Source organism: Anolis sagrei, chromosome 3, assembly GCF_037176765.1.
Source record: "Anolis sagrei isolate rAnoSag1 chromosome 3, rAnoSag1.mat, whole genome shotgun sequence".
NCBI classification, from domain to species: Eukaryota; Metazoa; Chordata; class Lepidosauria; order Squamata; family Dactyloidae; genus Anolis; species Anolis sagrei.
Genome location: NC_090023.1, coordinates 180,577,344 through 180,591,104, shown reverse-complemented (window position 1 = coordinate 180,591,104; position 13,761 = coordinate 180,577,344). Strand labels below are relative to the sequence as shown.

The 13,761-nt window shown below is 38.9% G+C and overlaps 1 protein-coding gene across 6 annotated transcripts in view; it reads right to left on the bottom strand.

Moving 5' to 3' along the window:
- The window catches only part of PCDH15 (protocadherin related 15), a 1,134,710-nt gene that overhangs the window by 322,152 nt on the left and 798,797 nt on the right, over positions 1-13,761 (bottom strand). For all 6 annotated transcript variants that reach the window (XM_067465706.1, XM_067465711.1, XM_067465710.1 and 3 more), the window contains one exon: positions 4,750-4,858. In XM_067465706.1, the coding sequence (XP_067321807.1) occupies positions 4,750-4,858 (109 nt within the window). The remainder of the gene's footprint in view (positions 1-4,749; positions 4,859-13,761) is intronic.

The window sequence follows — 13,761 nt, the reverse complement described above, 5'->3', positions numbered from 1 at the left end:
TTTTTAAAAACTTTATTTGTTTTTCAATGCATTTTAACTGTACCCCCAACTTGCTAATAAAAATAATCCAATATGAAAAGTCAGTTTTATTAAAATAGGCTTGTAATGATAATGTGTGATACATTTCTAACCTTACTGCTATGGTTTTAAATAACTTCACACTTTTTAATTTTAAAAACCCCAGGCTTTCTAATTGGGTTTTAACTTCTTTACTATCACATTTTTTTGCTTGTTCTAGCCCTTTTCAGCTGCCTTAGGTTCCATACTGTGAGGAAGGTAGCATATAAATAAAATAATAAGTAATGCAACTTGGAAGTGGAGTTGAACACTATGAAGTGGAGTTCAGAAGTGGAGTTGAACACTATGAAAGCCATCCACTACATGGCTACCAGCCTCCTCCCAGCAGACTCAAATCAAGGAAAAGCTTTATGAGAACTACCACTCCTCTTGGCGTCCCCCCAGCAACAGCAAGGGTATCCCTTTGGGCAGCTAGACCAAGAAATCCCAACTGGATGGCCTCCCACAAGGGTCTTCCTCCAGGGGCAAGCCAAGAATGGGCAACATGGAAGTCCCTGAACAGACTCAGAATTGGTGTGGGCAGATCAAAAGACAACCTGACAAAATGGTACTACCTAAAAGAATCCTACACCTTGTGTGACTGTGGAGCAGAACAGACAACTCCGCATCTGTATGCTTGTCCACTATGCCTTGCTTCATGTACAGAGGAGGAATTGTTGGAGGCTACAGACAATGCCATTGCTGTTGCTCATTTTTGGTCAAAACATATTTAGCCACCTGCACACCTTCTATTTTTATCGGTTTTTTCAATTTTATACTAATTTATGCAATACTTTTGACACTAAATAAACAAATAAAATGCATACAGAAATAAAGGCTCTACGTTCAACCCCTTCTTTTACAACAAAATCAGCTGGCAAACGATGAGAAAGACCTCTTCTTAAGAGAGAACCGGCAAGAGTTTACAACATGAAGCTAATGAGGGAGACAAAGAATATAGCAGAGTTATAACAGCTTTCTCTTTTCATTTCTAAATTTTATGCAATTTACATCCCTTTCAATACAAATAGCTTTGACAAGCATGGATCATTTACCCCTTTTTGTTGATGTTTGGAATTTTCTGACATGTTTTTGTCTTGCTTTATAGTGATTTCTACATGTTTAACAAAATCAAAGCCAAAAGGTGCCATGGCTCAGGGGAAGAATTATACTAAAGTCATAGCTGAAAACTGTTCCTGCTCCACCAAAGAAAATTGCTTCTGAGAAGTGTCCTTTGTAATGACAGTCACAGTTGGACAGATCTTATTTCCTCCACAGGACTTCTCTGAGTAAAGGATTTCCCAGTTAGAACTACTCCGGTGAACACATACCAAGCCAACCGTAATTAGTACATCAAATGAAATGAGAGGCATGAAATGTTTTTGAGCTACAACTTAAATGCTCTTCCTCTGTTCATCTCTCTTTTCCTATCTGTTACTCTTAGTAAAATATGACAGAAAGTGGCAGTATAGCAATCAGAATACTAGACAGGTGAATAATAACAGGGGTTTATGTAAGAAGAAATGGAGAAGATATAAAATTTGAAGCTGTTAGAAGAGAAAAGAAATAGATTTTTACAGGGTGACTAGATATGGGTAGAAAACTATGAAATAGATCACAAAATCATACTTGAATCTCTTATGTGTGTAATTATTTAAATTGCTCAGTAAGGATAAAGAACTGCTGCAAGCTTTTCTGCACTTTTAAATGTTCACCTTTGAGAACAGAGAAACCTGCTGGCATACTCTGATAAATGGAAGTGCTGCTGGGACACTCCTTTAACTGATAAAGACCGCTCTGTAATTTGGGTCTATCTCTAGTTCGTGCTGGATCTCAGACATTTAAAGATTTGTAGCACATTGATCAAGAATTCTTAGCACTTAAATACAATACTAAAAATACTTGACCTTGGGACAGAATATGTTGTAGAATCCCAGGGCCAGTTGGAGAATCACATTAGATTCAAATGACTAGCTACTTGGATCATGGAAGTAAAGAGTTAATGGAAATAAAGCAGCTATCTCTATAATCCCTTTGGTTTTCCAAGGAACAGCCTCTCATATTGTAGGGCACTTCCAGATAACACAAAAACATAGGACAAAAAGAGGGTTTTTAAAATGCAGGGCCTCAAAGGGACTCCAAACACAGACCTGTCAATCCCATTACATAGTCCCCCAGTATCCTCATAACTTTTTTTTCAGGCAGATTAAGATGGAGCACAGACAAATGACATCCGGTGGATGTTTTTTTAAAAAATTCAGTCCAGAAATGCACATATGAGGTCCAGCGCATAACGGAGCAATTTCTTTTTTAAAAAAACTTCCCTCAGATCTTTATTTTCCCCAATTCAAGCTCTGTTTAATATTACAAAATTAATTAGAATTTGAGAGAGTTGTATTTGCTTTCCAATTGTGCTTCCCTGAGCCACCTGTGTCTCTGACAGCTGATCAGATGTTTTAGGCTTTTCAGAAATGCACATTCTCTAAAGGGAAGGAAGGAAAGCATGTGATTTTCATGTCTGCTGGAAAGGCATGAAAAAATAAGTGTTTCTCAGGAAGAATTGGGTTTAAAGGGCAACCTTTAAACACATATTTTCCAGCCCTTAACCTGATTACTCCCACACTTTGACTAAATGTCATTTAGCCACCCTCCCTTTTAACCCACTTCCTCTTGAGTTTTAAGGCATGTGTACCTTTCAGGCGAATACCCAGACACCCAAACCACACTCCAAAAGATTTTAAAAAATTACTTACCCAGCTGCCATTAAGCTGCTGCTGGATCTCTCCCAGCACCTCATTTCTATGTGCTGCGGTGGGGAGATGAAAACTGCTCTTTACCATGTGCCAATTCTACATGCCAGAAGAACTCTGGCAGCAATTTAATAGTGACCAGGTAAGTAATTTTATTTTTAAGTCTCTTTTGGGGGGAGGGAGTTGGTACCCTTGGTGTTTTTTGGGGCTGATTTAGTCCAGAATACTCAAGAGGGCTGTGGAGATGGACCCCTTGGAGTCCCAGGATTATCGAGGGATCCATCCTCACAAGGCCCATACTACATTAGACACGGGTCTTTCAGGAAGACCTGGGTGTAATGAAGTATCAAATTAATTTGGGAGAAAGCAGGGTTTTCCTGCTTTGTCCTGAATTAATTTGGTTTTATCAGAGACATTGTATGGACACCTCCAGTAAAACTGTGGGAACTCCCACATTATGAGCCCTGTGTGGAAGGGCCTTTAAATCAACAAGTCTATTTCTCTAGCAATACCGGTTGAGTATCCCTTATCTGAGATGCTTGAGATCAGAAGTGTTTTGGATTCTGGGTTTTTAAGGGAAGTTTTTTTTTTTGCATATATTTGCTTGTGTGTGCATGATGAAATATCTTGGAGATAAGATCCATGTCTAAAAACTAAATTCATTTATACTTTATACACACCTTATATGCATAGCCTGTAGGTAAATTTATACAAATTTTAAATGATTTTGTATGTGAAACAATGTTTGCATACACTGAAAAGATGTCACTATTTCAGCCATTTTGACAATTTTGGATTATTTGGGCTTCCAGAATTCCAGATAATGGATGCTCAACCTGTAACTGATGACAATGGGAAGAGAATTACAGAGATCAGAAGTTAAAAGAATAAATATTGTATTGCTCATAAGATGAACCTCAACACCTATGAAGAACCATTAAATGTACTGCTGAGGGTTACAGTGATCAAGAAGGCACCCTGGTCCCAAGTATGCAAGGTAAGAGTAGAGACATGGCTCCAACTCACATATAGCTTATCAATTCTCCCTATTCTTGTGTGTAGTACCTCAAAGCCCCCATTTAGTACCCCTACCTGACCATTTCTGGTGTTTTTCCGTCTAATTTCAACTATTTCTACTCTATTGTGCAGAACCTCAAAACATGGCATTTTGCCCTTCCTGAAACCTGGCTCAAAATCAGCTCAAACTGAAAGTGCAATTATATCACTGTGGGTTTGAAAATTCATCAGCATGGAGAGCATGGGGGAAAGAATGGGTTCATGCTGCAGGCAAAGTTACCTACCCCTGATTTATGGCTTTACGTCAAGAAAAAGGCGTTTTGGTCTGGCAGCTTATTGGGGTCTTTTCCATCACCTAGTAATAGATCATTTTAACTAGAAACATCAGAAAATGAACTCAACACCTTCTGCATGTGCTCTGCTACTGAGCTATGTGATTCCTGTCCATAACCTTATTACGAATTCTGCAAAACCTACCCTGTGCTGAGAACCAATCTGAAGACTCTGTCATTGTTTCAGTGTGATGTAATACAAATATGTCATCTATAATGCCAGTTGTCACAGGCTGACACTTGTCTCTGAGTGTATTATGTGTATTATTATCTTAGTCAGTCCAACACAACAGAACAATGGAAGCTATATGTATAAGAAAGTATTTCTTGGGCCTCATCTAAAGTTCTTGTTTCATTATCTCAGGCAAAAAAAAACTCCAAAAAATGCTAAATCCTCAAACAACAGCTATCCAATTTGGAATAAACAACCACTGTAAGAGAGTGCACAATAAAATATTTGCTTAGAACAAAACCCGCACCCACATTAGACTGAATTTGTTATTAGGTTTCTACTTGGTGCTTAATCTTTGCCTGTCTGCTGCTGCTGCTAATAGAGTCTTTCTGAAAAGACAGGAAGATTATTAAATACCAACCAACTAGGATGGAATAGAGGATCCCAGGCCGATCAGAAGAAGGCTGGATGTTTCGGTCCTGATCTATAGCTTGTATTGGTGGCGTGACATTGATAGGGTTCACACGTAGCTGTAATGAAAATCAAACATGTTACAATGGAACGTTTGCATGGGGGGTTACCTAACATTACCTAACATTAACTCTTGTTGCTATGTGTATTGCAGATCTATAAAATAATGTCCTGCTTCAGGATACAAGAATTTGAAATACTGAATTCTAGTTATAGGACCCAGTTTTTGCCTGGGTTCAGACCCGCCACTATCTATACCAGGGGTCCTCAAACTTTTTAAACAGAGAGCCAGGTCATAGTCCCTCAAACTGTTGGAAGGCCAGATTATAATTTGAAAAAAGCATGAATGAATTCCTATGCACACTGCACATATCTTATTGGTAGTGCAAAAAAAACTTAAAACAATACAATAATTAAAATGAAGAACAATTTTAACAAGTATAAACTTTTTAGTATTTCAATGGGAAATGTGGACCTGCTTTTGGCTGATGAGATAGGATTGTTGTTATTGTGTGCTTTCAAGTCGTTTCAGATTTAGGTTGACCCTGAGCGAGGGCCGAGTAAATGACCTTGGAGGGCCGTATCCGGCCCTCGGGCCTTAGTTTGAGGACCCCTGATCTATACTCATGCTGCTTTGCTTTTCTCCTCCGCTTTTTTCCTCCCTCACAATCTTTCTCTTTCTTTGTTCCAATATTTAGGCAACCTTTACAGCTTTGACTGAGTTAGAAATAACTTTTCCCTCTTGTAACAGAGAGATAAACAGCCAGCAGTCGAGGTTGGTTTGTGTAACCCTAAACGTTTTATCAACCATTAATCTCCATTTCTTTTCAAAGACCTTCTGTGCTGCACAGGATGGATACTCAAGAGGTTTCCCCAATAATGGAAATATCACACTGTTTGAAATAATGCTTGAGCCACCTAAAGTCAACCAATTGCTCAGCCCCAGGTTATTTTTGTGACTGGTTTTGATCATAGAACTATAGAGTTGGAAGAGACTGCAAGGATCTTCCTGTTCAACCCCCTGCCATCTAGGAACACACAATCAAAGCACCTGCAACAGATGGCCATCTAGCCACTGTTTAAAGACATCCAGAGAAGGATACTCTACCACACTCCACTACAGCATATTCCACTGCCCTTACCATCAGGAAGTTCTTCCTAATGTTCAGGTGTAATCTCTTTTCCTGCAATTTGAACCCATTGCTCTATTGTGTTCTTGTCTCCAGAGCAGCAGAAAACAAGTTCGCCCCCTCTTCAATATGACATCCTTTCAAATGTTTAAACATAGCTCTCATGTCCTCTCTCAGCCTTTTTTTTCAAGCTAATCATACCTTGCTCCCTTAGCCATTCTTATTAAGGCTGTTCAGAGTTATAAAGGTACTTTATTCTAGCAGACCAAGCCCATGTGTCTCAAATGCCTGGAGCCTTTCAAGTACACTATAGGAAGTGGGCAACTTGGGAAATGGAGAGAACTAAAAGTCTCTGTTGAGTCTCCCAGTTTATAGGCTGAAAGAGAAATAGTTCCCACTCTTATACAATCCAGCTATTTCCTACCACTGGACTCAAATTGCTTGGGACATTATGGGACAGTGACTCAGCTAGGTGAAAAGCTACACCCTCCTCTAGGTTGTTGTCAATTTTCTACATCATTGCTACGCTTTCTACTTGTCTTCTAGTTATGGTAACATCAACCTGATGTTTCGTTCTTTATTTAAATCACACAAAGACAGCAAGAGGAGAGGAAATATTGTTTCTGTCATGGCATGCCTTCATATCATTTCCAACTTATGGTGACTCTAAAGGATAAGGACCTTATTACAAATGCCAGGTGAAGTGTTGAACTTTGCCTGGCTTTGCCAAAAAAAGAGGAGCACTGGGGTGAATCCTTTGTCCTGTGCACAGCTCCCTCTCGGCAACAGTTCCCCACCACACATGGGAAGCATCACTTGAGGATCTGTGCTGCCTCCATTGGAGCTAGCACAACACAGGTAGGTTCCTTTGTTGGGAAGAAAGTGTTGTACAATGTTTTCACTCCACTTGTGGCAGGGCCTCCGCTGGAAGTCCAGCCACACATTGTCGAATGGGCAGCATGCCCATCCGTTGCTGGACTGCTAGTGAAGCATCCTACAATGCTTAAAAAGCCTTGTTGATGAGGTTGTAATTCTTGACAAGATTTACTCGGAGGAAGGTTCCCTTGCCTTCCTCTGGGGCTGAGAGAATGTGGATCACCCAAGGTGAATTTTCATATCTGAGTGAGGATTTGAACTCTTCTCTCTAAAGTCATAGTCCAACACTCAAAGCATTAAACCATACAGACCCTTTTGGAGCAAATATTGTCAGTATTTTTTTAAAAAAAGTGTTCATAGTGACAGGTTGGAGGGGCATTCTCTGTGAAGAATAATAATACTAATAAATAAACTTTATTTATACCCCGCCACAATCTCCCCGATGGGGACTCGGAGCGGCTTACATGAGGCCAAGCCCAAACAATAAAATACAACCGAAAATGCAAACCGAAAATGTAAACAAAGCACAACATCATAATTACATAAAACATATGAATAAATAATGATATAAAATTGGAGATGAAAAAATAATCTCTCCTACCAGTCCTATCACTCTGACATTAAATTTCTCATTGTCTTTCATTTTGCCAAATTTATTTCTCATTTTAGATTGCAAGCATCAAGTACCATTGGCTAAGAGTTAAAACTATCTGTTCACATTTTCAAAGACTGGACTTCTCATCCTAGCTATCACATTCTATACAAAGATTCAAAGCAGTTTTCATATTGTGTCAAATGATGTGAGTATAATAAAATATTTAATTGGCTGGTAAATTCTTCATAAACTATGTCCATCACCAGTATATTTCAAAACTTATGAAAAACAGCCTTTCCATCAGCTATTATCTATGGGCTATGGTGAGATGGTACTTTTTATTTATATGTGACTGATCAATGGTTACACCTCTCCTTATTCTATAAAGTGGCACATAGGAAAGATCTTTTTAAGATGGTATTTAAATCTGAAGTTACTTTAACTATATTCCCACTGTAACAATACATATAGACTACTGTCAAAAGCAGCAGCACAGCCAGGAGAACGAATTGCCTAAAGAAAGATTTAAAGCCTATGATTTTATACACATTTTTTTCCTGCAAGAATAGTTTGCCGTTATTCAAAGTATGCATGAAAATGAGCTATAAATTTCAAAAGTGGAGAAACCAAAGCTTTTAAAATAGCAGGTTTCGCCCCTCTGAGTCTGGTATTATATACTTGTCACAAAATATGACAAGATGATAAACTGTGAAGTGTTTATTTGGAGGCAACACATTGAAACACATATGCTATAACTTAGCAGACGCTTCTCGCAATAGTGCGAGATTTAAATTTCATTGGAGAATCAAATATTTTAAAGATCAGCCATTATTTCCCCTTAAAAGTGGTATTAAAAGTGGAATTAAAACACCACACTGATTAACATTAGATTTTTTAGCACGCATTTGCTTCGGAGGAAATGCTGACATGCTCTGTCCTGGGTTGCATTAGTGAGAAAAAAAGGGAAAGGGGCAGAGTTAAATTGCTTGATCAAGACGATTTATATGGAAAGAAACAATGCGAAATTGAGAAATTAATGCACCCATTGGCTAGTACAGAAACAGATTTATTTTCTGCATTTTCCTCTGATTGGGGATGGAATCATCTTAAATGTATCCTTTATCTCATAAAAGAATTGGGTTTCTTAACTACTGACTTACTTCTAGCCATGAGGCAAAGATACTGTTATTGCATATATAACCACACAGATGCAATGAAAAATAAAATAAAAACACTGTGCAAATAGATTTTTAAAATAGTTTTAGTGGCATTGTTTTTTTAACTAATAAAAAGCAACACTCGCCTTTCTGCATTCAACAGATACCAATGAAACCATATATAACTAATATCTAGATTTCATTATATGGGCACTTCTATGCAGTGTGCATAAAATGTAACATAAAAAATCCACAGGTGCACTTTAACACTACAATTGCTGTAACGGTAGTTTAATACTACACCCATTTGCATTTTTATTCCTTTTTTTTTTTTTTGCCTAAGCATCTTTGTTACAGAAGCCACAGCTCTGGGAGAAAGTTGGGCTATAAATCAGATGCATGCATGCATGCATGGAGAAATCTCGTCCTATGACTTCATCACACACAATTGCATAAGTATTTCTACCTAAGTATTTCCCCATAGTCACCTATGGATGTGAGAGTTGGACCATAGGGAAGGCTGAGCAAAGGAAGATAGATGCTTTTGGTGTTGGAGAAAAGTTCTGAGAGTTCCTTGATCCGCCAGAAGATCCAACCAGTCCATACTTCAAGAAATAAAGCCCGACTGCTTATTGGAGGGAAGTATAGTAGAGGCCAAGATGAAGAACTTTGGCCACATCATGAGAAGGCAGGAAAGCTTAGAGAAGACAATTTTGCTGGGGAAAATGGAAGGAAAAAGGAAGAGGGGCTGATCAAGGGCAAGATGGATGGATGGCATCCTTGAAGTGACTGGCTTGACCTTGAAGGAGCTGGAAGTGGTGACGGCTGACAGGGAGCTCTGTCATGGGCTGGTCCATGAGGTCAGGAAGAGTCAGAAACGACTGAATGAATGAACAACAACAAAAGAAATTGCCACTGATGATATATTTCACATGACACAAGCTTCAAATGTGGGGTAGAGGAGTCTTGCTATTTTTAAAGTGTGGGTTCCCCCCCCCCCCCACAAGTACTGAGTCAATTGGCAAGTGACTTATTTTTCAATTTTCTGGATAGAAACGTGTAAAAATGCCCAATTTAATATGTATCTAGTTGAAGGATATTAAAGAAAACGATCCCAGAAAAAGTGACTTCTTAAGACTATTGTCTTAACTCAGGTCTAATTGAAGGATATTAGGAAAAACAAGTCCAGAAAAAGTGGGTTTTTAAGACAGATGCCTTAGGTCTGGGTATCAGGGCAAACAACAGGGAGGAGACAGTGAGAGGAGACATATGTCTCTTGTGTGATGGAAAATTAAATGGATACATCTTAAAGCAGAGAAAATAATTAGGTGGGATGACGGTAGGGAAATCTTCAGTTTAATTTCAAAACGAGGCATGGTGAAGCTTAAGAGAAAACCAAAGATTTACTTCATTTTACTTATCCGATGGGATGAAGTCCCTAGAGCAGGAGCTGGCAACAGAGAAGTACATGTAGGCCAATTGTTATACTGCCGAATTGGCCCCAAAATCGCCAAGAATGCAACTGGAAGTAACTAATACTAGTCATTTCCAGAGTTTTTCCTCCTGAGAAAGTTATCAATGGAAAATTGGAATAAGCAAGCTGCATTCCTGGAGTGAGGGTTCTGGCTGGAAATCTATATAAATAAAAATGTAATGTTCGTTTGTGGGATAAACAGAACTCAAAAACAACTGGACGAATTCACACCAAATTTGGACACAAGACACCTAACAACCCAATGTATGTCCTTCACTCAAAAATCTTTGATTTTGTCATTTGGGAATTGTAGTAGCTGGGATTTATAGTTCACCTGCAATCAAAGAGCATTCTGAACCGCACCAACAATGGAATTGAACCAAAGTTGGCACACAGTTCTCCCATGACCAACAGAAAATACTGGAAGGGTTTGGTGGGCAGTGTCCTTTGGTTTTGGAGTTGTAGTTCACCTACATCCAGAGATCACTGTGGACTCAAACAATGGTGGATCTAGACCAAACTCTACACAAATATTCAATATGCCCAAATGTGAACACTGGTAGAGTTTGGGGAAAATAGAATCTTGACATTCAGGAGTTGTAGTTGCTGGGGTTTATAGTTCACCTACAATCACAGAGCATTCTGAACCCCACCAACGATAGAATTGGGCCAAACCTCCCACACAGAACCCCCATGTGGGCCACAGCAACGTGTGGCAGGGGATGGCTAGTTAAAAATAAAACCCTTTGGGGCCTCATGTGTCCTCAGGACAGTTTCCTGAATTGTGGACTAAAACCTCATTTGTATTTTTGCAGACCTCTCCTCCTCCATCATTCAGATGTCATGATCTCAACTACAATACTTTGCTTCTTTTGCTCAACTTTGTCAGTTGTTTTTTGTTTAGTTTGCCCATTAAAAGTATCCCTCTAACAAGTACAGGCAGTCCCTGAGTTACAAACATCTAACTTACAAATGACTCACAGTTAAGAATGGGAGGGGGGAGAGACAAAAGGAAGTGAGAGGAATCTACCCCTCAGAAGGGAAATTCACTTCTGGAAGAGTTATCATGGGGAAATGTGTCTCCGCTGAAGCTTGATCACCAATCCTTGTTTCCACAACAAGCCAAATGATCACAGGGACAAAAAGAGAGGTAGAATCTAATGGGCAGGCACAAACAGCAAAACAAATACCATAGGGGTGTTAACCCTTTCTTATGCAATCCACAATTATTACTGTGCGTACATTGGGATGTTCGAATGAGCACATATGAGATCCAGTGCGTCTCAGAAAGAATTTTTTAAAAACTTTCCGTCGGATGTTCCCTATTCATCTTGCAAATTTGTAAAATCTGCTACAAAGGAAGGTGTCAGGATGGCTAGGGATCAGTTTCCCAGGACTAACAGGTCTGTGTCTGGTTTTGCTGTCAGGTCCCGTGATTTTAAAACCCACTAATATAACCCTTATTTTGACACTGTCTGGAAATGTCCTTAATGATAAACAGACACTGGGTATGAAGCTACAGTTCATTACAGTGGGAACAGATGTTACTGGCAAGATAACTCACAATGAGAATATGCCATTTTCACCATTTAGGTTTCAAAATTTAGAAGGGAATTCACTGAGGTTCAAGTGACTAATTGTCAAGCAGATATTCTGTACTAGGATTTATTGTTGTTTTCTATTATATTGTGCTTCATGCTGTTTTAATGCTTATTGCTGAAACTAATTAAATCATTTTGGGTTAACCAAAATGCTGCACAGAATCCATCCACAAAACACGAGATGCTGCTGCTCATAATTATTTATATTTCCTGACATTGCATTTTGCTAGATAGCAGCTACTTAGTAGAAATGCCTTTAGTGGATTTCCAATTTGGGCCCATTTAGACTTTCCTCTGAGTCACTGTTTTTATATTTATAGAAATGTCCCTATATCTACATTTGGAAGAATAATGTTGGGTGCATAATAATGTATCCCATTGCTATCCCACCCTTCTTTCGGGGAATTTAGAAGAGCTTGTTCAAACCCTGCGTACTGCATTTTATCTTTATTTATTTATTTATTTATTTATTTACAGCTTTTATATTCCGCCCTTCTCACCCTGCAGGGGACTCAGGGCGGATTACAGTGTACACATATATGGTAAACATTCAATGCCAATTTTGACATATAAACATATACAGACATAGACAGAGGCTATTTAACTTTTTCTGGCCGCCAGGGGAGCTGTCACTTTTATCGTTCATCTGCGACACTGATGAAGCACTTCCGCATTCCCGCATGCTTCCCCGCTGGAATGCTTTGCTGGAGTCTTTTTTATGGCCTCATAAATCAGTTAATTTAGCCTCCCCACATTTTAAGGTGGTACCTAATTTTCATACTTGACAGATGCAACTGTCTTTCGGGTTGCAAAGGTTGACAACAGGCTACACACAATTGGTTGGAAACCCACTCCAACCCGGGCTGGCTTCGAACTCATGACCTTTTTGGTCAGAGTGATCTTAATGCAGCTGACACTCAGCCAGCTGCGCCACAATCCTGGTGCAATATCCTTGCAAAGTAAGTTATGCTTAAAGTTAAGGATAGGCTTGAGATCTCCCAGGGAGTCTCCTCAATTTAATCCAGGACTCTAATCACCAATTACACTAGCTATTTAAAGATCTCTGATGCAGAAAGAAGTTACTACAGCTGAATTCATAATATTCTTAGATTCATGTTGTTGGAGATGCATGAGAGATCTTATGAGTGATCAACAGTGGTCTAGTTTGAAATTTGACTGGGCCATTTACATAAAATGAAATAAAACCCTATTTGTTTTTCTTCACAAAAACTTTTTCAAGCCTCATAAAGTACAACAGCAAACTTCAAACCAGAAAGGTTCAGGTCCAGCCAAAGCCCCCTTTAAATGGCACTTGTTGCAATGGGACTCTGGAGGAGATACAAAGAAGTGTTTAACTCCCAGGGAAATGAGAGACATTTAAAAGTGCTTAAATGGCTGGAAATGTTTATCTTTTAAACGTAAGAATGCCTCTGATTAACATTAGAGAATTTCTCACCAAAAGACAACCACCCGCTGCTCGATTACAAAGGGAATAATGATCCTGCTGTTACGTAATGCTTTCTACTACTGGAAAAATGTGTTCCTCTTGACCCGAGCCTGCAAAATCCATTGTGGTTAAGAGAAGGAAAATTATTTGAATTAACTACAGAAGAATCTACTTGTCAAGAGGTTGTAACTTATCTTAGATGCTATGAATAGTGCATAATAACAGTACAGTTTGCATCCTTAATATTGCCGAGGGTGTGTGGAAGAGGATTATATATGGAGCAATTATGAATTCTAGAGGAATCTATATAACCAGTAATGCCCTTGTCATTTTAACTGACAGCATGCTAACTTCTCAGCTAACAATAAATAATGCAGACACACTGCCACACTCTGCACGCTAAATATTCACCTCATGAAATGCCATTGACATTATAAAGTAGGTTATAAGCAGTTGACTTGCTTTAATTATTTATGCAAATAATTAGAGGTTCAAATGTCTGTGCACAATAAATGAGAAAAGGCACCATTTGCATTACCCCCACTTCATATTTAGCCGTTCAAAACAAAAGCTCCAAGGCCTATGGAGGACCAGACAGAAAAGCCAATGAAACTCCTTGGAAAATCCTTATTCCACATCTTGTTAAAATGTGATTATTATACTAGGGACCTCATCACAAAAG